At 45.0% G+C, this 24729-nt stretch overlaps 2 protein-coding genes across 5 annotated transcripts in view; both read left to right on the forward strand.

Annotated features, from left to right (window-relative positions):
- Map2k5 (mitogen-activated protein kinase kinase 5) overlaps positions 1 to 24729 on the forward strand; it is a 224972-nt gene that overhangs the window by 171092 nt on the left and 29151 nt on the right. For all 4 annotated transcript variants that reach the window (XM_075965562.1, XM_075965563.1, XM_075965564.1 and 1 more), the window contains 2 exons: positions 25 to 57; positions 22315 to 22376. In XM_075965562.1, the coding sequence (XP_075821677.1) occupies positions 25 to 57; positions 22315 to 22376 (95 nt within the window). The remainder of the gene's footprint in view (positions 1 to 24; positions 58 to 22314; positions 22377 to 24729) is intronic.
- Skor1 (SKI family transcriptional corepressor 1) overlaps positions 22314 to 24729 on the forward strand; it is a 57571-nt gene continuing 55155 nt past the window's right edge. The window contains exon 1 of the mRNA XM_075965561.1: positions 22314 to 22376. The gene's annotated coding sequence lies outside the window, so the exon portion shown is untranslated. The remainder of the gene's footprint in view (positions 22377 to 24729) is intronic.

Below are 24729 nucleotides of genomic sequence, written 5' to 3' on the forward strand. Positions count from 1 at the left end.
TTTCCTCTCTTCTTCCCATTGCAGCCTCTCCAGCTTCTGCAGTGCATTGTTGATGAGGTGAGGCATCGTCTTATGTGCTTTCCACTCCTAAAGTCATCCCTAATGGTGTGGAAAGCTTATATTTTGTTTCCTAATGAAGCACAATGCCCAACATCCTCGAAGCAAGTTATGTGGTATTCTCTGAGCTGGGGACACGACTGCCTTGTCCTGAATCCTGCTCTCTCCCCGCCCAGGCTGTCCCACAGGCTGGCCCTCGGGGATGTCAGAGGCCCCGAAGACAAAACATGATAATATTAATTGATCCTCTTCCTGGCCAGATGGGGATGGAGCTGGAAATTAAAGTGGTATCACTGCTTCCTAGAGACATTGAAAGGCATTCCATAGAGAAGGGTCAGAGTTGAGTGAGTAGTGACACAGCCTGGATAAAATACACCTCTCTGCTTTGATCCATCAAAGGAAACCTGATTAAAATGGGGGAAGGATTTGTTCAAAGCTCTGGTCAATAGTTGAGCTTTAATTACCTCATGAGGCATTTTCTGGAGTACCTGCCCCTAACTTCTTGAGTCTTCTAGTATTCCAGTGAGAAACCTTCTTTCTTCCTAAGTTCTCTTGTTTGAGCATCCTTCCCATGGACATCCTCGGTCCCTCTGCCTCCATGGAACTCATCCGCCTCACTCAGCTAACTGATTCTACTTTATCTGACTCTCAGCTCCTCTTGATGTCAGCCTTCTTATTGCACAGCAGGCTCTCAGTTGAGACACGGTAACCTTCTAAAAACCCCTAGCCTCCTAGAAAAGTTTAGTGTTTAAAACTTTAATTTTATAATGTTTAGAACATTTGTCAATAGAGAAGAGAGACAATAAGTGGTCCAGATAGGAAAGTTTGAAAGGAAAAACAAACGAACAAACAGTAATTTCATAGCTATTCTTCTCAATTAAACATCTGCATAACCAGTTATGAGATTTGGGAGAAAAAAATAAAGATCCTCCTAGGAAAAGAATAAACACACACATCACAGCAGCAGTGAGAGGGAGGCTCCCAGATCCTTAATGTCTGCATCCGCCAGTCCACATATCCCCTGCAAGCCATAAACCATGTTGGTGCGAAAATGAAGGCATCATCCTGAAACAAATGAAGACTCCATTATCTCAAATATCAGACAGGCCTCCTGGACCTAATAGCTCATCAATATCTCTGTCATCTTAGTTTCCAAAAGCATCCTGTCCCATCAGAATCCTCCTAATTAAGCCATTTTCCTGAGATCCCCCTCCAGTTTTGCTTGAGGAGGTGCCCAGGGAAACTTGGCCTAGCCAGTCAGATACGCAGCCTGCATCATTTCCTGGGCTCCACTGCTCTTGGTTTGCCTGGCTCCCAGCATCAAAAGTACGTGGGCATCCAGGTACGTGTCTTCCTCATCAATGATACATGTGTTGCCAGGGAGCTAATATGAAGATCTTATGGATCAAATAGATGGTGCTATTCCTTATTTAAAGACATGATGGTTGTTATACATTTAAAATATTTTACTTGTTTAATTTGGTAAAATAATGAAACTTGAAAAGATAGCATAACACTTGCTTCAATTTCATGCCCTTCTTTAAAGCCTGTCTCCCTCAGACAAAAGAAAAACAGAATTTAGTATTCCCGCTTACCCCAAAACCCTGTTAAAATACCTTCTTTCTAGAAACTTGGGAAGCTGACACTGTCTTCACTAAACCAGGTTGATCTTAAAAGTGAGGTGACGTTCTACACCAACAGCAGCAAGAGTGAGGCTCTCAGATCTCAGATCAGATAATGTCATTAGGAAGGGACCAGCCAGATGAGCTGCCTTATGCATCAAGGTGTCAGAGAAAGCATGGGTCGTGCTTTGTGTTCACTGTCCCTGTGTGTCAGTTGTCACTGTGTGCTGGGTGTTCCTCAGATAGTGATCCAAAGACTAACTGCGTCAGAATAGCTAAGAAAAGTGCCAAACTAGGCACATGCCTACATCCCGGCACTCCGGAACCTGAGATAGGAGGACTGTGAGCTTGAGACCAGTCTGGGCTATTATTGTAGTGAGACCCAGTCTCAAACACAAAAACCAAGCAGAGTCCTGGGCGCAGGTTGTTGGACTTCTTACTGCTCATGCTTCCGATGCACTAGCTCTTGGCTACTGTGCACGCGTGTCCAGTGTAGACAGATTCTGTTCATTTCTGTCCCACAAGGCTGTGAGCTCTCTTCCAAATTCATTTGCTTCTGACTTTCAGAACTTCTGTGAGTGAATATAACCAGTCAGGAATTGATATATTTAACTCCTTGGGTTTGAGGACTTGATGCTAGTGTGTGCTATTTCCTGTTACAGAAAAGTCAGAGACGGTTTGCTGACTAAAATTATGTATTAGTCTTGGAGAGGACTCACGTTCAGTTTAGGTGGCTCATAACTGCCTGTCACTTCAGCTTCAGGGGAGCCCATGCCCCTGGCCTTGGGAACCAGTATTCATGTGCACATCCCCCACACAGACCCCCGGGAATACACATCATTTATACTACCTGCTGAGAAATCGTAATTCAGGCCCGTTCAGAGTCATATCCAACATACCACTAACAAATCCTAGTGTGCCATATTATGTTACTGACTTCAGCTTAACCTTGACAATAGCATAGCAGAGATCGGACAGTGATTAATCAATACCTAGGTGGACAGAAGCCAGTTAGTCTATAGTGACCAGAAGTGAATGTTAGAGCTAGTCTGAGAGTCAAGGATGGAACTGTGGGCAGAGCCAATGTTAGCCGTCAGATGTCCAGCAAAAAACACCAAAACTAAACAGGAGCATAACTATCACAAAGGTAGAACTTGGACCACAGATCAGCAACTGGAAGGGTGGCCAAGGCAGACTGAGTACTGAGCTCCCATCAGAAATCTGGGCAATCCAATCTGCTACGGGTGGCTTGGGCCCAACTAGCTGAGGCTGTAAATCACAAGAGAACCTCTTAGTACTCCAGGTACCTGACGGCCTCTCATCAGAAATGATGTCTGATGATCTGTACCTGGTGCCCTGAGTACCTGGTACCCTCGGGAGTAAAAGGCTCCATTGTCTAGATAATAGCAATGTTAATGCCGCCTCTGCTATCTGTGGGAAATTTGTATTTTTAAAAGAAATGTGTATTTTGACAGCCTGCCGACAGTGTAGTGAATGTCCCTTACCATCTTCCCCAAGACTCCAGCCTGTGTTTGGAATGTGATGCTGAACTCAGCGTGGGTATATCAGTGTCCTCTAGGGCTGGGACAGTCCCAGAGCTGACTGTGTGCTGGCAAAGAATGTGATATGTGTTTAGCCTCGACATTCAGTGGTGTTCCTGGGCCTCTTGAAATCGGAGTGCCATGTGCCTCCAGGCTCCAAAGCCCCTCGATGACTGCTCCTCCGGTGTTCTCCCGGGATGTTGCCTCTCTTCTCGTGGTCACTATTCTTGTCTGGGACCTCACTCAGGTGCTGTCCAAGTAGTTCTACATCTATCTTTAGTATTGGCATTACCAGTAGTGACCCTAGCAAAATAAAAATGTATCAAATGAAGTCAGATCCCCAGGCAATACTCATAAGATTCAGCAGCCTTATCTGAAGAGGAAGGCAGAAGCTAAGGCCCCTCTGATATAGTGAAATGGATGGACCTGCATCCAGTTAGCACACAGTCGTCAGTTGCCAGGTACTAGCCTGAGTTGCAAACACTCAGGACAGCCGTAATTTAGAAAGAATGGGCTTCTAGGCAAGGCCACAATCCTGGGCTTCTACCCAAGTCAGTGAGCCAGGGTAGGTCTCCTGGCCAGGGCCAACACTCACACTTTAACACTAGAGACTCTCCCACCCCGGTTCCTAGGCTGCTGGGACTAAAGGGCTGGCTAGATAGGAGTTGTCACAGGTGAAGATACCCCCGATGTCTGCACCGTCATAGCTGAAGCTCTCTCAGACCAGCTAGTGGAGCTGCAGTGGATGGAGGGGCTGAGAACTGGGAAGTCTGAAGGGAACCCTGCCCGGAAGTCTGTCGAGCCCACATGGGCCATAGCCTTGGGCAAGACATGTGCACAGAGCAAATAGAACGGTTCCGGGTAGGGTGACTACTACAGAGTCCCGGCTGGGGTGGGTGAGGGGGCACTGCATTTAAACTCGGGCTTAAAGATAAATGGAGTTGCCTAGATTAAAAACAGGAAGAAAACGTAAATGTTGGGCAGAAAGACCCGAAACTACCTTATAAATTATTTTTTGAGATCACAGATGTATTCCAGAATGTTCATGTTGTCTAAAATATGACAACCAGAAAAATGGGATAGTATTCTAAGCATATACATACATTTCAGGTATATTATAACTAAAAATAAATTCTTGCCTAGCATCTGCGAGTGCTCAAAAGAGCCATTAAACAAATCCCTGATTTATACTTCTGTTTATTCATTTTACGCATAAAAAGTGAATTCATTGAAGTGACATTTTATACCTGCTCAGAAGTAATGGCCATGTGTTGGTCTCTTAGAAGTACGAGTTTGTAAATGAGCAAACTCTCAGTACTTCCTCACAGTCTAGGACTGGGAGTGTGGATAGACAGGTGACCTGGGTTAGGTGCTGAGTGGTTTTGAGAATGCTGACTCTTCTCCCCATTCACATACAAAGGAGAAGGTTCTGGTCTTGGGAGTCTTCTCTATTAAGGCTACTAAGGAGGATGATCATAGGAGCAGGGCTTTGATAAAGGACATTGACTATGTTCCAGAAACCTGACAACTGACCAGGGAGCCAAAGAGCTCAGGATGGGTAGGAAGCAGAAGTACTCACAAATCACAAATATGTGAAAATAATCCGTTCAGTGCAAAAACCAAAGGGGCCTCTAGCAAACTTCCAGGACAATGGCAAAAGCTCACAGAAGGCAGTGAGCAGTGCAGAGAGGCAATCTCAGATCAGTAGGCTCGGGTTCCACCCTAAGAAAGAGAGAGTGAACAGACTGAACCCAAGTTAGTAGGAAGGAGAAATAGCAAAGATTATAGCAGAAGTAAATGATACAGAGAAGAAAAACCAACAAAGCCATTGGTTCTTTGGAAGGCCAACAAAATGTCAGGTTTCTGCTAGACTGATAGAGACAGAAGGAGAACTCCCAACTGCTAAAATCAGGAATACATAACCTGGATGTAAGGCTAGCTAAGAGAGTGTTCCATGTGTGTTTCTCCTGAAGCTGCATGCATGGTCTTCAGTCAAGGGTATACAAGCCCTGAGTTAGCACCTCCAGCTAGGCTCTCAGGAGTGTAAGCCTGGGATACCAGGGTTTGGAAGCTTAGGCAGGAAGATTGCCACAAGTTTGAGGCATACAACCTAGAATACACCGAAGAGCATGCCTCAAAAATGAATGAATGAATGAATGGAGCAAATACCCTGAAAAACTGAATCACCTGTATGAAATACACAAATTCCTAGAAGCCCAAATTGCAGTACAGAGTAGGCCTATAACCAAAAAAATTTAAATAAATAAAAACTTGCCATAAAAGTCAGCTCAGCATCATTGCTGGGTGAATTTTACCAAGTGTGTAAAGAAGAATTAACAACTCTCCTTCTTAGACTCCCAAAGTGGGAGTGAGAGAACCACTGTTCTCGTTGTTCCTGTGAAGTCAGTACTACTCTGATACCTGAGCCCAAAGACTTGACAAGAAGGAAAACTAGGGCCAGCAGGCTGGCTTGGTGGGTAAAGGTGCTTGCTGCTAAGGCTGATAGTGGAGTTTGACCCTTTGGACCCACACATTGAAAAGTTGCCCCCTGACCTTACTGTGCGTGTGCTGTGGCACATTTGTGTCCATACATACACACAGATAAATAAATAGAAACACTGCAGACCACTATTCCTTATCTATACCAAAACTTTCATGAAAACGCCAGCAGGATTTTACACCCCAAACTCAGCAATAGTTGGAGGGAATCATATATCAGTCCTAGTTAATTTTGTTGCCAGCTAATTTATCAGCATAAGGAGATCCTGTCTCAAAAATAAATAAGCAAATAAATACTCTGAAAACCTTTATTCTACCAAACGGTATGAAGTACTCAAGTTTGAGATGGAGAAGGAGCCTCGGTTGAAGAGTTGCCTCCATCACAGTCTGTAGGTATGCTTGTCTGTAGAGCATTTGCTGATTGATGTGGGGGTAGCACTGTTCCTAGGGTGGTAAGCTATGGAGGAAGTGTAGCTGACTGTAAGCAAGCCAGTAAGCAGTCCCCTGCGTAGTTTCTGCTTCAAGCTTTGGCCTGGAGTTCCTACCTCGGCTTCACCGGATGATGACTGGGAATGTAAGCTGAAATAAACCCTTCCTTCTCCAAGTTGCTTTTGGTCAGTGTTTTATCACAGCTGTAAAAATCAAAATGGAAAAATATTAGAACTAAGTGAGGTTTATCCCAGGAATACAAGGTTTCTCTGATTTGAAAATCAATTATATGCCATTTTCATTTAGTAAGGGAAAAAAACACATAATTACTTCAATAGACAGAAGTAGGGGACCCTTCAGAAAATCTGACACACCCTTTTACACTAAAGCATTCAGTAAACCTAGAAAAGCCACGGAAGAATCCCGGGTAACGGGTTCGGCAAAACGACAGGACACAGTGAGAGTGCACAGGCAGCGTTTGTGTTTCTGCAGTCTCCATACACAGAATGGACTATACAAAGCAGTTCATGTTGTGGTTGCAGAAAACAAACAAGTTAACAAAAGAAACTATAGAATATTGAAAGAAACTGAAACCATAGCTAATGGAAAATATATTCTAGGTAGTAAAAACTCACTTTTGTTAAGAAGGTGACGTTGGGCTGGGGAGATGGCACAGCAGGTTAACACATTTGTCACCAAGCCTGACCACCTGAGTTTGATCCCTGGGACCCCCACGGTGGAAGAAGAAAACTGAGTCCCCCACAAGTTTTCCCCTGACTTCCATATCCAAACCCTGGCAAGAGCACACATATGCACACACACTAAATAAACAGATTAGCTAATTAACTTCAAAACACAAGGTGATACTATCTCAGTTGGTCTGCAAAGTCAGCGTAATTCCTGTCAAAATGCCAGTGGCACATTTTTATCCAGAAATAAATAAGCCAATTCTAAAATTCATATGCCATATACTAAGACTTAAGAGTAGCCAAAATATGGGACTGGAGAGATGGGTCTGCATTTAAGGGTATTTGCTGCTCTTATAGAGGACCAGAGTTCAGTTTCCAGCACCCGCAGCAAGTGACTCACAATCGCATACAGTCCCAACTTGAGGTGACAAATGCTCTGGCCTACGTGGACAGTGCCCCACCACAGATGGACACATTCATACTTCAAAATTTAAAAATCTTCAGAGCAGCCAAAATAGTCGGGGAGAAAAACAAAGTTGGTTTATTTCAAAACTCACAGCAAAATTGCAGCAAGCAAGGTAGAGTGGCAGTGTCACAAGGCAGGACCTAGCGTGGAGCCGGCAGCCAGAGGCAACAATGGCAAGACCAACCCGTGGCAAAACAAAGTGTTTCTGCTACAAAAACTGCTGGTTCTCAGTATGCAAGAGAAGGAAGTTCTGCCCTCAAGAGGATCATATGTTTAAAACTATCCTGAACACTTGGGAGGTTTAGGGAACAAAATTTTTAAATATATGTATTTGATAAAGGTCAAGTATCCAGAAATGTAAGATTCCTATAACTCACTAGCAGAGAAAAGACAAATGAACAAGGGTTTGAACAGCATTATATCAAAGTCCTGCAAATGGCCAGTAAGCAGACTCATGCACCCAGGTACCAGCAAATCAGAATTCACGTTGCTCCCAGAATGCCCGTGATTGCTATGACACCAGTAAGAGCCGGTGTTGGCCAGGCTGGAAAGAGGGAGAAACCCTCCTGAGGAGCTTGTAGGCCTTGAAAGGGACACGGTTGCTATGAAATGTTTGTCAGAAGCTGGGACATAGAGTTAATGTGTAACCCAACAATTCACTCCTTAGGTATGACCACAGAGAAGTATGTACATGTGCCACGTAAGAATACATGTATGCACATGCATAAGTTTATTCTCAACAGCCAAAAAGCAGAAACAGCACAAAAGTCTATCAGCCGGAAAGGGAAAAATATCGGCATACAAACATTGGAATAGTGTTCAGCCACAAATGGGAATGTGGAGCTAGGAAAGCTGTAGTGTAGATGTATCTAAAATGAAAGAGACTGCACTTGAGAAGCTGCGTGTTGTGTGAAATCTCAGTACATGCAGGGTCTACAGTAGAGGAACCCATGGAAGGTCGAGTAGTCGGGGGTGGGGGCTGTTACAACTACTTCTTAGGGTGAAGGAAGTGTTTGGGACATGAGTTGCGTACTTTAAAACTAAACTTTATTTTTGTGAGTTGTATTTCAGTGTTCTAAGGCCAAAGGGAAAAGAGAAGCAAGTTTCTCTGTAAGGATGTCTGTGGTCAGCGCCCCCCAGCCCACCCCCATTTGCAGGCTGAGGCCTTTCGTATGCAGATGGAATGGGCCTTAGTAGAAGGAAAGAGAAGGCAACTCACATTCTGTTTTGTATAAGCATTGCTAGAAAAATTATTTGTTTATTTATCTTTGAAATGACATCTTGCACTTGTCCCCAAGCTGGTCTCGAACTTGTGGGTTCAAGTGAGTCCTGCCTTAGCCTCTCAAGTGCCAGGATTGCAGGTGCGTGCCACTGTGCCCAGCTGTGGGCACATAAACTTTAATTTATGTGAAGGGACATGTTTGAAGCCGCACTCTGGGTTTGGGAGTGGGTGGTACTTACACTGATTTCTCATTTCAAAGAAAAGAAGCTACAGAAGGTGAGGGGCCCATGGTTTTGAATACAGTTCTGTCTTGTGTAATGTCTTGTGTAAAGTTGTGGATTTTCAGCCTTGTTGGGATATTACTTTAAATAGAAAGTGCATTTAGGGGATACAGTGTGACCCCTGATATAGATAGATAGATAGATAGATAGATAGATAGATAGATAGATAGATAGATATAGAGATAGATAGATAGATAGATAGTAGATAGATAGATGTAGAGATAGATAGTAGATAGTAGATAGATAGATAGATGATAGATAGATAGTAGATAGATAGATAGGTAGATAGATAGATAGATAGATAGATAGATAGATAGATAGATAGATAGATAGATGCTGAAGCAGTTGGCCCAACCAAGCTACTGTATATATCATCTCCCATAGCTACTCACATATGGGGGGGGGGCTGTCCCTGTCTCTGTCAGACCCCTTGAGAGCTCCTCTTAGCCATATGAAGTATAGAATTCTTTAATAATAATAACTTGGTAGCCATGCTACTGAATAGGTCTTCAGAATTTATTTAATTTACAACTGTAAATGTGTGCCCATTAATCCTTCCCCCACTGCGCACCCTCGTAACCACTCTTACTGTTAGCTGCTCTGAGTTCCACGTTTTTGATTTCATGTAGAGGTCATGTCATACAGTATTTGCCTCTATCCAGTGCTTCACATCGCGGTGGGTGGCTCTAGGTCAGCCACTCTTGTTACTGTGATAGTTTCTCCTACTTCCTTCTTTCCCTCCCTTCCTTTCTCCCTCCCTTCCTTCTTTCCTTTCTTTTTTGTTTTCTGTTTTTGTTTTTGAGACAGGGTTTCCCTGCTGTAGCTTTGGAGCCTGTCCTGGAACTAGCTCTTATAGACCAGGCTGGCCTCGAACTCACAGAGATCTGCCTGCCTCTGCCTCCCGAGCGCTGGGATTAAAGGCGTGCGCCACCACTACCTAGCAAAGTTTCCCTTTCTTAAAGGCCAAATAATATTCTCTCTCTATCTATCTATCTCTTTCTCTATTTCTATCTCTGTGTGTGTGTTGCTTTCTTATTCATTTACTGGGTGACATTAGTTTGTTTCTGTGTCTGGCTGTTGTGGACAGTGCTAAGGTGGAATGCTGGTCTCTCTTCGAGATAAAGAACTGCCCATCTGGATATGTAACCTAGAAGTGGTATTGCTGGCTGCTGTGGGGTCCTTCCTGTTCCTCATTCACTGAAGAACTTCCACTCGTGCACAGTGACTGTGCTTTACATTCCCATGATGTCCGAGAGGTCCCTTTTCTCCATATTCTTAGTAACAGTTACATTCTGATGTTTCGGTTCTAGCCATCCCTGGCAGATTCATCCCTTACAGTGGTAAGGCACTGTAGCCTCTCTGTGTATCTCAGGCTGTCCTGGAACCCACTGAGTAGTCCAGGCTAGCCTCAAAGTCATAATCTCTCTGCCTCTGCCTCCAGAATGATGGGATTTATAGCTTGTGCCACCACTGTATTTTTGATTTTTTTTTGAAAATCATACTCTTTAAAAACATACACAAATGGCATTGTATATTTCCGTTGGCTCAAGAGTTAATTTTCATGGGTTAGGGATTAGCTCAATGGTAGAATGCATCAAGCATGAGGTACTGGGTTTGGTCCTCAGCAGCAGCAGCAGCACACACACACAGTTTTTTAAGAGTTAGTTTTCATATTCCTTTAAATCCCACTTTTATGTTACTCAGAAACCCACCCTAGTTAACAAGACCGTGAAGCTACTCTGAGATGAACTGTTGGGTGACTTAGCTCTCTGCCCCTCACTCCACAGCATCTGGGTACAAGAGATCCATGGATTATGATTTGTAAAACCTTGACTATTGGTGCTGGAGAGATGGTTCTGTGGTCAAGGGTGCTAACTGCTCTTGCAGAGGACCCAGCTCAGTTCCCAGCACCCCCATTAGGTGGCTTAAAAACCACCCACAACTCCCTTCTATGAGATTGTGTCCCCTGGTTTATGTGGATACATGGTGCACATAAAGCCATGTACATACACACATGTACACATGTCATGTGTACACATGTACTCCTGTCGACCCTGGAGACCAAGGTCATCCTCAGCTGCAAAGTGATTTCAAGGCCATTTATCTCCTGCTATTTACGCTACATGGGACTCCATCTCAAAAAGGAAAGAGCAAGAGAGGCAATTCAGTTTTGTTTGTCATCTATATGATGATTTCAGGTCTTTAAGATTAAATACTGTAGTCTGTGGCTCGGACATAATTCAGTGTTAATGCCAAAGGCTTGGCTCTTAAATTTCTGCTGTCTTTGGGGCAGGAGGGAGAGGAAAGGGGAAGGAAGAAAAAGGGAAACAAAGTCATTCTCTGCAGAATGGATCATTCCTGATCAGGGTAACTAAGACGGTTCTGGGAAGAATGACCACCCAAAAGTACCCCTCCAGATTCCGAAAGTGCAGGAAGTAGTGTTAGCTGACTGCAGGGGGAACAGCATCCTGTTGTTTTGTCCTGGGTTCTGAAACAAGCAAGGAGGGAAAAGAATGGTGTCCGCCTTCCCTGCCGGCCTCCCGCGAAAGGTCCTGGCACCTCCCACAGCACATGGCCATATGTGTTCCAAAGCAAAGCAGATCCCTGGCCTGAGCCCTTGCTCAGCCTCGCTCAGCCGGGGCAGGCAATGCTTCTGACCATATCAGCACCCACCCCTCCCTGGCAAATGGGAAACTGTGAGATGAGGTTTATCTCTGCTGTTTGCAGCTCCTGTGGACTGATGGTGGAGGCCTCAGAAACTGGGAGAGCCACGCACCTGGAGGCCCACAATGGTCCCAGCCTCCAGCCCTGTATTAGCGGGGCCCATGCCTCGCGGTGATGAAATATATCGCACTGGAAGCCTGAAACCCGATATTCATCCTTTATGTGAGGCAGTCTTTGGAGACCTAATACCTCCTTTGAGAAGTCCAGTGTGTTTAAATTAATGCAGTTTGGCTGGTTTGAAGATTGCAAATAGGTTAAGGCTAGATTCTGTTAGTAATTACTTTCTTCTATTGACAATAACTGTTTCTTTAGAAATGACATTAACATTCTACAAAAACACAGCAGTAATCCAAAAGTTAATGTTCTGTTCACTTATAATTATATTTAATTCATATTTATGAGTTCATGGGAGGGAGGAATAAGAAAGAAATGAGTTAAAAATGTTACAAGAAAAAGAATATAAAAGAAATTTTTTTCCTGTTAGTCTGAAAGATGTTCAAAGTCACTTGGAGGAAGAAAAAATAATTTTTAAAACACAGTTATGTAAAATCATGTTTTACTAACTAATGCTGAAAATATGTGTTTTTATGAAATCCCAGTGGCACTGAACAAATTCAGTGGAGATTTTTCTTTTCCAATAACCAAAATACTAACATATTTATATCTGTGATTTTGATTGCAGCAAGTCAGATTCGTTGAGGGAGGATCTGCATCTTCAGGCCAAACAGGATACGTAGCTTTGTGTTGTTTCTTTGAATTGTCCACGAAGCCTGATGTATTATTAATGAATTAATTTCGTGGCAGCGGAGGTCTGTGAATAGCATCGTGTGAATGGGCAGTTTCCCGGTGGGGCCACTTTTGGCTGCTGCCATTTAACATGTGTTGCGCTATTGTGAAGTCTTACCCAGCCGTAGGACGGCACTCATTTAATCCACCATGATGGGACCTTCACACCCTGAACCCACGCTGGTTGCCAGGGTCAGTTGCTGTAATGGTTCTGCCTGCTGTTACTTTTCCCTAAACCAGGGGAGATGGCCGTGTGAGAAGTGAAATGTCCTGAAAAGAGACCACAAACTGGTCAGCTTGGTGTTGGCCTCGGTGCCAGGATGGAGGCGCTGTCTTCCTTCCTCCTGGAAATGGAAGCGTCTGAGCCCCCGAGATCCCTGATGTTCTGAGGTCCAGAGTAGCAGATGGCATTATGATTTTCCAAATCCTGGTGAACATTCTAACCGAACTTGTTCATTTCACACTGTGTAGTTTTGTTTTGCTTCCTATCTCCTCCCCCCATCTTTGTTCCTCTCATATTAACTAATTTTAAACTGATGCAGTATCTCCTTCCGCCAGATTTAAATTCCCTCCCTGTTCATTATTCTATGGAGCCAAGTGCAGCCGTTTCACGTGCGATCCCAAGCTTGCGATTGCAGAGGATGGGCCTTTGGGTTTGGTTAAAAATGTGAGCAGATGCCACCCCAGCTCCTTCACCACGAGTCACTGAAGTTCTGGTTTAGTCTGCAGGGCAGGTGGCAAACGGCAGGAATTATCCCGAACTCGAGTGAGCATTCAGGAGGACACACCGTGTGGCGACACAGACTCCAGGTTTACAGTGACTTCTCAGAGTCTGACTTGATGGTGTTCTGGCTTGTTGGGTTTTCAGGACACGGGTCTGCCAGGTTCTTGTAGTTGAGCGGTGCGCGGATGGATCGGGTGCCTTTGTGCATCTGAGGGCTATGCAAAGAGGGCTTGGTCCTCCGTTTCGGAACTTGTTCTTCTCTCCCGGTTTTGCTTCCACAGCTTGTGATGTGGCTTTCATGTAAAGCAGCTTTTAATCAGCTCTTCCCCAGTCAGAACCTGGTGAAGTGCCAGCTGCGTATGTTAGCATGATAATGTGGGTCCTGGCTCCAACATGTGTAGCCGGACTCTTCCTGAGGAAAAGAAGCGTGACCTTACCAGCGTATGGAATTCAAACACTATATAGGGACAAAGTAAAAGCACAGGTAGGAGTCGCTGAATAATTACCTGCAGAGCAGCCTGAGCAGGAGACTTCCCACGGGGGTGAGCTCATTTAATGGTCCCTAAAACTCAATCTTGTGCATGTCAGTGGTCACGCTTGATTATCTGCAGCAGTGTTTCTATGACATGCACCGGGAAGCCGCAGAGTGAGGATAGTAGCGGGTTAGACTTTCGTAAATGAAACCCCATCGCTATGAGACAAAGTGTGGTTTTTGAGGCTGTGTCTGAGCTGCAGGCAAGAGAGGGGTGTGGGGGGGGAGGCGGGTATTCTATTCACACGGGTACCTCTAAATAAGGCCCAGCAGCAAGAGACCCAAAATAAAAACAGAAAAGATGCTCACGGGCTTTGGGGAGCCACCTCAGACATGGTTTAAAGAATGAACCTACTTTCTAGGTCTCTTTTCAGAGAATTTTCTAAAACACCCAGTCTTTGCTGTGTTTAGGAAGTCTCTATGTGTGTCTTATTTAAATGACAACAAAATAAATCTACTGACTGATCTGGTTCATTGATGGGAGCAAGTTTCTCTGTTTTCACCATAATCTTCTAAAGTGTATGTGCTGAAAAAATTCTGACATCAGTTTCAATTACCTAAGATGAATTCCTTTAGACCTGTTTGTTTGTAAGCCATCTGGTGGTGGGGTTCTCTTGGCTAACAGCTGATTCCCTTGACTGAAGGGTTTATAGGCTGGGTGGGAGGTTTCAGTAGTGAGAATTTAGGCCTTCAGCCCCTGGTTCCAGGTCCATCTGAGACAAGTTAAATGAAATGCTACTGTCAAGCCAGACCCAGCAGACAGAACTTCACACCAAATGCCCACGCATGTAATCTGTCACATCTGGCAACCCCAGACATGGGGTGACCCAGGGTGGAAACTGAGTCATCCTCCTCTCTCTCCACTCAGGCCCAATGTAGAATGGGGTGGGTAGAGGAGGGCTCTGGGCTCCAGCTGAGCCTTCTGGAGCATCTTTGCTGATGTCTTTGCAAGCCTTGGTAATACAGAGCCCCATTCCCGCCCCAGTGCCGGCCTTGGAGCACTCCCAGGATTGGGCACGTTCATCTCAGCATGGAGTAAAGAATGCACTTCAGGTCATGAAGTGGCATACCCTAAATAAACTCTACATCTAACAGTTGGACCTTGAAGTTGTGCCGATCTGCTGAGGCATGGCTGGTGTGTAGCATGGTAGCTAGCCAGCCAAGGACACCTGTGCCCCTCTTCCTCCATGTCTCCTCCCTTTCCTGGGAAAGCCATAATAGGAAGAAGTGTATAGATACGAACATGAAGGGCTTTTGAAATATTAAAATGTTCTCATTTCCCATAATCCTCCATAACAGTCTTTTTATATATGTGTGTTTGTGAACATGTATGTGTGTGTATTTATGTAAAGTATATGTGTACATGTATGTGGATGCACACACCTGTGTAAGCACAGCAACCAGAAGAGGTCACTTAGTGGCCTGGTCATTCTTTACTCTATTCCCTTGTGACAGGGTCACTCACCGAGCCCAGAGGGAGACTGATGGCCAGCAAGCCCCAGTAATCCTCTTGCCCCCGCACCATTACCACACATACATAGGGCTGTGGATGCAGCTACATATGACCACATCCTACTTTTTGTTTGGTTTCTTGGGATTTGAACTCAGGACCGCACATTTACATGGCAGGCCCTCTTATCCACTGAGCCCATCCACCCAAGACCCCAGTTACTCACTGCACAGGAAGCTTTTGGTTTATAGACCAGCTTTTGTCTATGTACATATTTAACAAAAAAGAGGGGGTCTGATTTTCTTCTCTTTTGCTGTTGGAGGATCTCTGTATTCCAGGTTGATGTTGATCTTCCTAAGTAGCCAAGGATAGCCTTGAGCTTTAGATCCTCCTGCCACCCCCCCTTACAAGTGCTAGGATTTCAGGCGTGTACCACCACACCCAGTTGTTCATGATGCTGTGGATATAACCAGGGTTTAAATATACTAAGCAAACGCTGTACCAGCTGGGTTACATCCCTGGCCCCGGATTTTTGTTTTTAAACCAACTAGGTTTCCTCCCCAGGAGAGCATAGATTGTCCTGTGAGTTCTGCCAGTTGTGGCACAGAGGTGGCTACCATTAGGAATTCGGGATCTGACAGCAAAATGCTATTGTGCCTGACCTGAAGCCACTGGAATTACAAATAGCCTTTGGCCCAGCACCATGCGTAGAAGTGGAACGACCTAGGAGAGCTGTGATAATTAGTGTGAGCCACAGGACCTAACACCAGCTCTGTGTGGACCAAGCCACAGGAGCATCCGACTTGAGTGAAGAGACTCACCCTTACATGTGGGACACAATTCGGTGTTGGCTTCATGCGATTCTCTGATGTTAACTGCTTATTGACTTGGTATATAAGCCATTTTGAGCTACAGTATAGCTCAAAGTATACTTGAGCAACAGTATAGCTCAAAATGGCTTATTTCAAAACTTAGGAAGCAGGCCAACATGGTGACACACGCCTTTGGTTTGAGGCCAGCCTATTCTAAATAATGAGTTCCAGGACAACCAGGACTCTGTGGAGAGACTCTGTCTCAAAATAAAATAAAATAAAACAACTTAGAAAGCTTACTCTTTTGTGTATTTGTAAGGAGAGGTGGATACAGGCACATGTGTGTAAGGTGTACGCATGGGACAGGGTGCATCTGTAAGGCCAGAGGTCAGCCTGGACAGGAGTCCTCTATCACCCACCTCCTTACTCCTTTGAGGCAGGGTCTCTCACTGAGCCTGGCGCTCACATTTTTCAGCTAGGCTGACAGCAGCCAGCCCTGATGATCACCCGTGTCTATTCCCCTTAGTGCTTGGGTTACAGGTATTTGCAGGACCACAGCCATGGGTGCTGGGATCTGAACTCCAGTCCTCATCCTAGTGTACCACTGAGCCATCCATCTCTCCAGCCCTTCGCCCCTTGGGAGACTTTTCTACCTTTTATTTAACATTGGCCTCAGAACTCACAAATAAAGTCAGTGCCCCCACAGTTGTTCAGTTATCCCCCTGTCTTCCATATGTCACTAAAATAAAATCTTTATTTGGAAGGATAGCTGTTTCTGTACAAATAGAAATGTTCAGGATACTCATACTGCCGTGTGCTCTCTGGGAGGGAGGGAGGGAAGGAGGGAGGGAGGGAAGGAGGGAAAGAGGAGGGAGGGACGGAGGGAGGGAGGAGGGAAGGAGGGAAAGAGAGAGAGAGGAGGGAGGGAGGAAGGGAGGGAGGTAGGTAGGGAGGGAGGGAGGGAAGGAAGGAAAGAGGGAGAGAGGAGGGAGGGAGGCAGGCAGTTGAAGAGGAGAGGCTCACATCTGCCATTCTTTGGTGTTAGTGTCAGTTGTCCCCAGTGCTGGGCTCACTGCCTCTGATGTAGTAGGTGCTCGCTTGAGAAAATTATCATGTGACCGAGAAAATATTGTAATTTCCCGTTTGGGGTGGCACTTCATGTTTATGCCTAGCAGAGTGTGAATGGACCACCACACTGTTGTAGAAGTCCATTGTCATCTCTAATTCTGCGTGAATAGAAAACTGAGGTCCTTAAAAATATTTCCTAAAGAAAGGTCCTTTATCTTTTTTCCAGTTGTGACAAACAGAAGTCTAAAAATGTGAGCTCCCTAGGAATTTTTAATAGCCTTTTCCCTTTAGGTATTCTCACTTAATATCACTTGAGACCACATGCAATTGGAGACGATAGACATCCCTACCTCCTCACTTACCGCTCTCATAAGCCCAACAGAGTATGGCAACCAGGAAGCCAACAAGGGCGCAGATCTGGGCGCTCACTTTATTCAGATTTTACAATATAACGTGGTTATTGGTGGTGTTGGGAGGAGGGGTGTTAGAGATAAACATTAATGGCACAGATCTTTTCAAAGATTTGTTTTTATTTTTTAAATTATATGCATGTGTACATGTCTGCATAGAAATTTGTGCATATAAATGTAAGTGCCCATGGAATACAGAAGAGGGAGTCAGGTCCCCTGGAATTGGGGTTACAGTACCGGGAACCAAACCTCTGGAAAAGCATCCCCATGCTCTTACAGGCAGAGGCATCTTTCCAGTCTCATAGGGATTGTTTTAAAGCCAAGAAACATGGTTTTCAAGCAGGACCTCTCTTTTACGATAGTGACCTCTGTTTTAAGCCAGTTGTTTCTAAAGCTCTTTCTCAGTTTCTCTGTATTCGGAGGGCCCTCCTTCCTGCCACTGTGCTCATCGGGAGACTTGCTCTGTGTGTGAGCTGGCAGCATCTGTCGGGCTGGATGTCTAAGCTTCTTCCTTTTTCCACCTCTGTGAGTGTGCAGGTACACACACACACACACACACAGAGAGAGAGAGAGAGAGAGAGAGAGAGAGAGAGAGAGAGAGAGAGAGAGAGATGAGAGAGAGAGAGAATGAGAGAGAGAGAGAGAGAGAGAGAGAGAGAGAGAGAGAGAGCTTTTCTTGCTTTTCTGTTGCTTGCCTTTTTTTATGCCTGAGTACCTAGCTGACAAGTGCTAATAACAGAATACCCAGAGAGAGAGTCCAGTTGAAGTTGGCACACATTAAACATTCCGGACTTGTCCCTTTGCTCGGAGATTGTGCATAATTAATAATTAAACAGTTTGGGTTGTAATGGGTTGACCCCGCTGAACTGTTCATTACTCACAAGGCAAAGGCATCATTCAAACTTTTTTCCCAGTGTCCTTCGCTGTTCTCTGGTGTGCGGCCTGCCTGTGTTCAGTTGTTTGGCAGAAGGAACTTACCAGATAGTCATGAAAGCTCTGAAACTGCAGACTGTCCCCCTGCATGCCCAGAGCTGCTTACCAAAGTGCTTCGTGGTGGCTGCTATCATATAGCGGCTGCCTGCTCGGCGGCAGGATCCAGCTTGTGTTTCTTAGCAGGGTTCTAAAGTTGTTTGGGGATTCAAATCTCAGGTTAAAGCTTTTGGCTAAGGTTGTACCTGCTCATGTGGTCTAGACCTTCGTGCTTAGATGCTTACAGAAAACTTCTAAATAGGAAAGCCCTGAAGGTGACATCCGGTCCCCGGGACCTAAAGGCTTATATTACCCATTCCTCCCAGTTTCCACCACCAGCACGGCTGAGGCGGTAGTTTACCCGCTTCTTCAGTCGACATGCATGTTTTCCAGTCCTTTTCTCCCTCTTGCCTGAGCCCAGTTCACAGGAGGATGTTTTTGATACATGGCATCTCCTTTACTGGAGTCACTGAATCCCTCAGGATGGGTCGCAATCTCCCCCCCACCCCGCCCCATCCCATGATGGGACACTTCCTCTCCTGATACACCCTAGGGAAGCCAGAACCCAAATTTAGTGTGTGCCTGACCTCCCTCCTTCCCTAAAATTTGAACAAAATAACAAAATAGGCAGATTCTTGGAGGTCTTTCTCATTGTGAGCTACACTAACTTCTAATTTTATTTTCTTTAAAAAAGAAAAAAAAATAGCCAAGCAGTGGTAGTGCACACCTTTAATCTCAGCACTCAGGAGGCAGAGGCAGGCGATCTCCTGATTTCGATGATTATGTAGCCTGGTCTACATAGTGGGTTCCAGGATGGCCAGAACTGCACAAAGAAGCTCTGTCTCAAAAAGAAGAAAGAAAGGAAGGAAGGACAGAAGGAGGAAAATGTGCCTGAAAGCATCTCTGCAGCAGCACCAGTATGCTCGGGCTGTCTGCTGTCTTGGTGTGTCAGCAGTCCTTTTGTGGACTACAAAGCTCTCTCAGGGCCCCCTTTGCTTCTGTTTGCCTGTATGGTTTCCTCCACCCACCTTTTAGCCATCCCTCCGCTTCCCAGAACAGCCTTCCTTGAGGCAGGCAAGAGACGAGGATTTTAAAACGAAGGAGAAGTATCCGGCAGCATGCACATGAAATGAGACTGGCCCCCACGCATCTCCGATGAGTGATTTCTCCCAGGCCCCACTGAGATGAGAATCTGCTCTCTGTGGCTCTCCAAATTCTACATGGGCTGGTGTTTCCGAAGTAAAATAAATTATTCACGGCTACCACCCAGTGTTCTGTAGTTTTATAATATGAGGGATGTAACAGGATATAATATTAGGTCTTAAATAAAATTAAGCATCCATACAAGGTGCTGCATATCTCATTTCCCGTCCGCTGGGTTAAAAGGACCCCTTTATTTCAACAAAGCTGCCCAGCCTCCGATTCATCAGTGACTTTCTGCATCCCACCTTGAAGCAAAGGCTGCATTAGCATCGTATCTTATACAGGAGCTTTGCAGAAATCCAGACCAGTTTAACCATATTGGTAAATATTCAGTCACATGAAGACATTAAGCTTTTTTTTCCTAAATACTGCATTCAAAAGCAACTATGGACAGTGTTTGGTGGCGCACACCTTTAGTTCCAGCATTAAGGAGGCAGAGGCAGGTGGAGCTCTGTGAGTTCAGGACCAGCCAGGGATGTAGAATATAACTCTGTCTCGAAAAATAATAAGTGAATAAATTCATAAAACAACTGTCACTCAGATAGTTGGAGTACCACACCCACCCAGGAAAGAAAAGGGTCGTGCAGGGACAATTAGAGGCGTTTCTTTGTGGATCAGAGTCCATAATTTTTTTTCGATTTTTAACCACCTTCTCAGTCATGATTGTTGAAGAGACTAACATGTCTAACATTTCTGGGTGTTCTTTGTCTTTTTTCTGAGACAGGGTCTCACTATATAGCCTTGGCTGTCTGGGAAATGACTATGTAGACCAACTTGGCCTTAAACGCAAGAGGTCCATCTGCCTGCTGAGCACTGGGACTGAAAGTGTGTACCAACCACCACGTCTAGCTAAAACGTCATTTCTTGACCCAGATGCATACACACACATACACACACACGGGATGACTTTCCTCAAAACAAGTCAGAAATGGTGCCTCGTTTTGTTTTTGTTTTTCCAACCAATGGGAGTCCGGCCATTTTGTAGTAGTGACCGAGGCTGGTCTGCTCTTGTGGGTCTCGCGCCTTTGAGCAGCCACTCCACCCTGCTCCGTACTGCCCTTGAGTGCCGGAAGTGTCGCTTTGGACCTGAGCTTTATTCACACCCCCTTCCCTTTGTTTTCTCTCCTCCTGCAAGGCTTTCTCACTGAAAACATTTCAAGTTTGGAACCGCAGCCATCCTCTCCCTCTCTGGCTTCCATCGGATGAATCAGTTCAGGGGGTGCACTCACAGAAGCCAAAATATGTCTTGTCCATCTTTGCACACACACACACACACACACACACACACCATTTTTTTTTTGGGGCTGCCTTGGCCCCCTCGGTTCCTTTTGATTTAATTGTATTTTCCAGCAGTTTCCAAATTGTTTGAATCGGAAACAAAGCCTTAATAAGAGTTCTAGTTAATTTTCTGTCTTGTAATTACCGATCTCATTTTTCTGATAATTGGCCACAGCAATTATATGTATATTTACTAATCACATAGGAGGCTGTGCGGTTGTTCTGTCTGCCACCATTGATAATGACACGCATAGTGCAGAGGTGCTTTTATCTTCTTCCCCTTTCCTCTACATCAAAGCCATTTCCTCTCCTTCTCCATAATGAATACATGCATGCATTTGACACAGTTGTGTGCTAGAGAAATTGTTTGGCTCCCACCAAATGCTGCATGCTCTGAGTTCCTAGCCTGCAGCGCTGGAAGGTTGTATGTAATGATATATTGCTCATCCAAATGGCCAAAGCACTCCAAAGCACAGTGAGATTAAAATAAGTCATTCCTTTGTTAATTTAAATAGGTGCATGTATCATACTTTGCAGGGCACTTTGTGTAGGGATGTCAGGGAGGGGAAAAGGCGCCGAAAGGTATTTTTAATAGCAAATGAGAATACATGAGAATGGAGTCATTTGCAGCTGCCTACTTTGTGCGGCTCTCTTGTTCCAACTGTAGCCCTAATGAGATGACTGGTGAAGTACTCTGCAGTGTAATTTCATTACATCCTGAGCTGCCACGCTATAAACACAGCGGCGCTCTCTGTCACTCGTGGAAAAACTCCTAAATTCTTAAAGCCTTCCTCTGCGAATGGCAATGGGGTTCTCTCCCTGGGTCACGAAGCCCACTCATTTGTTGCCATGTAGTTTTCTGCTCTTTTGAGTTGCTGCCACCGCCACTCCTGGTTTTTGTTTTTCTTTTCTTTTTTTTTTCCTGGTCTGGTTACGGAGGTGGGAGTTTCCCATTATGTCCCTAATGCCTGGGCTTCCTAACAGTCATCCCAGACTGGCAGAAAAGCTGAAATCCCTTCTCGGGGAAACATCTCACCGTCTAAAGTGTCTTACTTTTAAATTAAAAAACACAAAAGCCAGATGCAAATATGCAGCAAGGGGCAAGCAGTTAAGAGCAGTCAGATCTACAAATAAAATGTAAATAACAGGAAGTGTAAATAAATAGCAAATCCAGGAAAAGAAACAAAGGTCAAAACAAGAATAATTTTCCCAGCTCTTTGTTAATTACAAGACCATTTGCGTGTTACTTAAATAATCATTAATTTCTCATTTACACTTTCCCTACCTTCCTTCCTACCCCGTGGCTATCATTGTCCTTTTTTCACCTCCCCTCCCTTTCTGCTCTCGTGTTTCTCACCATTGTAAAATGTGTGTGGCTTGAAATTTGGCATCTTTACTTCACCGTGTGGAGGAGGGTTCGGCCAGTCCTTTTAATTGGATGAGGCCTTCCGCCATTGCAGCTCCTCTGTGAGGTGCGGGTGGAGGGTGGAAAAGGAAGAAAGAAGAAAACAATGTTGTGACTTTGGGTGACTTGTGTCCTCCTCCCTCCCAGGATTCACCAGTCCTTCCGCTTGGAGAGTTCTCGGAGCCGTTCGTACATTTCATCACTCAGTGGTGAGTCCCCGTTTGCAAACCCGTCATGCCCTCAATGTAAATGATACATGCCATTAACTCCGAGGCTCTCTGAGACCTTGTGACTCTCCGCTTCCTTTTGGAGATGGGAGGGACTTCTGGGCCTTGGGCAGCTGGGGCAACAAAGCCAAGAAATTGTTTAAATTAGGTAAATGTTATTTACACAAGGGTTGAATTTCCGAGCCTCCCCCCCCACACTTAATAAACTATTGGGAAGAGGATTCCTCCCACATGTACACTGTTGCCATCCTCGTTGATTTTTTTCCCAAAATATACATAATTTTCTAGCCCCTGTTGATTGACCTATGAAGCTTTCTTTTAATGTAACCTCATTACCCGTAAAACTGCCTGTTACTTAGCAAAAGCACCATTTACTAATTCACCTGATTCTCAGTAAATAACTTGTCCTTAGGTATTTTTAAACACCTAGGGTCACGTTTCACCAAAGTTTGATATTAAAGAGACCACAGAGACCTTTGCTGAGCCCACTCCCACCCTCGAGGGCCTGAGAGGAAATCTAGAATTTTGCACAAGGGGCCATTGGAGCCTCCTAGCAAGGCCTTATCGTTTTACCCTGAAGAAACAGTTTTCAACCCAGGGTTCTTTTCTAGCCTTCTGCCTTTCTCCTCCCGACAGGACACATCTTTCTTTTATTAGCCCTTTCGCCATTGCCCCAATCCTGCTGGACTTCTGTGTGGCCTCGGGAGGCCAGTAGCTCCGCTGCCCTCAGGCTCACCCCAGCATGGGGAATTACCCCAGAGACAGGAGACCATTCAGGGCACTGGAATGGTGACCTCCAGGGCAGGAGGCAGAATAGAACAAACATTCTGAAACTCCTTCATAACTCCCAGGCTCCTCTCCCTCCTTCACCCTTCCTGCAAGGTGCACAGGCAGCCCCTGCCAGGAGAAGCCATTCTCTGGGGGCACAACAAGGTGGCGTGGGCAGCTGCACAGAGTTCTTGCTCAACTAGAATGGCTGTGTGCTGTCCCTCCCCCCTCTCATGATCCATCTGATGGTTACACAAAAGTGAAACCAAGAAATATTCCTTAATATAAATGTCAAGCTTTATCACCTTTTTGACTGAGTGTAATATGTTACCTCTTAATGAAAATGTCTCAGACGGTTTATATTCCCCCAGAAAAAAAAATGAGGGAGAGAATTTCCCCCAGATCTAAAAAGTGTAATTGCTTCTATTTACTTAAAATGCTTACATCGTATTCCATAGCTTTTAGAAACTGCTTTTACTCCAGAAATCTTTTGTTTCCAAAGCGTGCCATACGGGGGGAAATGCTTGTTAATTAAACACCAGGCTCCTGACTCTTGGAGCTCATTGAGATTGTTCGTTAGAGCCCTTGTCCAGAAACAGATCAGGCTCTCCGTTTCCTGTCCGTGCAATTCCTGAAAACACTCACAAGTGCATCATGCCCCACTTTATGTAGAAATTAGGAAGCGTGCTGCAGTTCCGGGCTGCCTGGAGCCCCAGCTTTGGGCATCACAGAGAGAGGTTGGATACCCGACATCTGTGCTGTCTCTGTGTGGTCTGAGACCAGCCTGGAAGTGGAGTGCGCTGGGCAGCCAGGGAGAGCAGCGCGCGAAGCTTTACCACCCTCCCATCTAAAACATTAATTGGCTGTTATATAAAAGTTTTACGGAGACCGGGGGCAGGGGGATAACCTGTGTTGAAATTTCCACAGATGTCAGCCGAAACAGAAGTGATCGTGGGTAATAGCCTTGTTTTCCCAAGAGATACAGCTACTTTGGAATGTCAGATTAGGACTGTTACCAACTCCACTGGCTAGACAGCTTGAATCACTTGCTAATGGATGCCGCATTTGAGAGGTGCATATGGTTATTTATAGGGAAGGCAAATGTCCTCGATGTCATTAATGGTTCATAGCTATGGCTCTTGTTTACCAAATGATCATTAAATCTCTATTTAAAAAAAAAGTATTGTCGGCAAATACAGCAGTCTCTCTTCGTGACTTTAGCTCACAAATGCTCCAAGTTCAGAACAGGCATGGCCACAGGTAGGCAGCTGCCCGCGGTCGCCTCTGTACCATTTGGTCCTTCATTACATTGCAACTGCTACTGATTACAACTTCCAGTCTTACAACTGTGAAATGAATTATCACCTTGCGTTTTAGCGAAAATAAACGCAAGTCATGAAGATGTGTAAGGAGCCGTCTGTGGTCTTGTAGCATCATCTGACCTTTTATTTACTGCTCTTCATTGAGCACCAGAACCAAAGGGTCTTTTCTCATGTGACTTGATTGTCACCTTTCTTTTATCCCTCTGATCCCAGTGACCAAAATAGAACTCCATTCCCCGAATTTA

Source organism: Microtus pennsylvanicus, chromosome 3, assembly GCF_037038515.1.
Source record: "Microtus pennsylvanicus isolate mMicPen1 chromosome 3, mMicPen1.hap1, whole genome shotgun sequence".
Lineage (NCBI taxonomy): Eukaryota > Metazoa > Chordata > Mammalia > Rodentia > Cricetidae > Microtus > Microtus pennsylvanicus.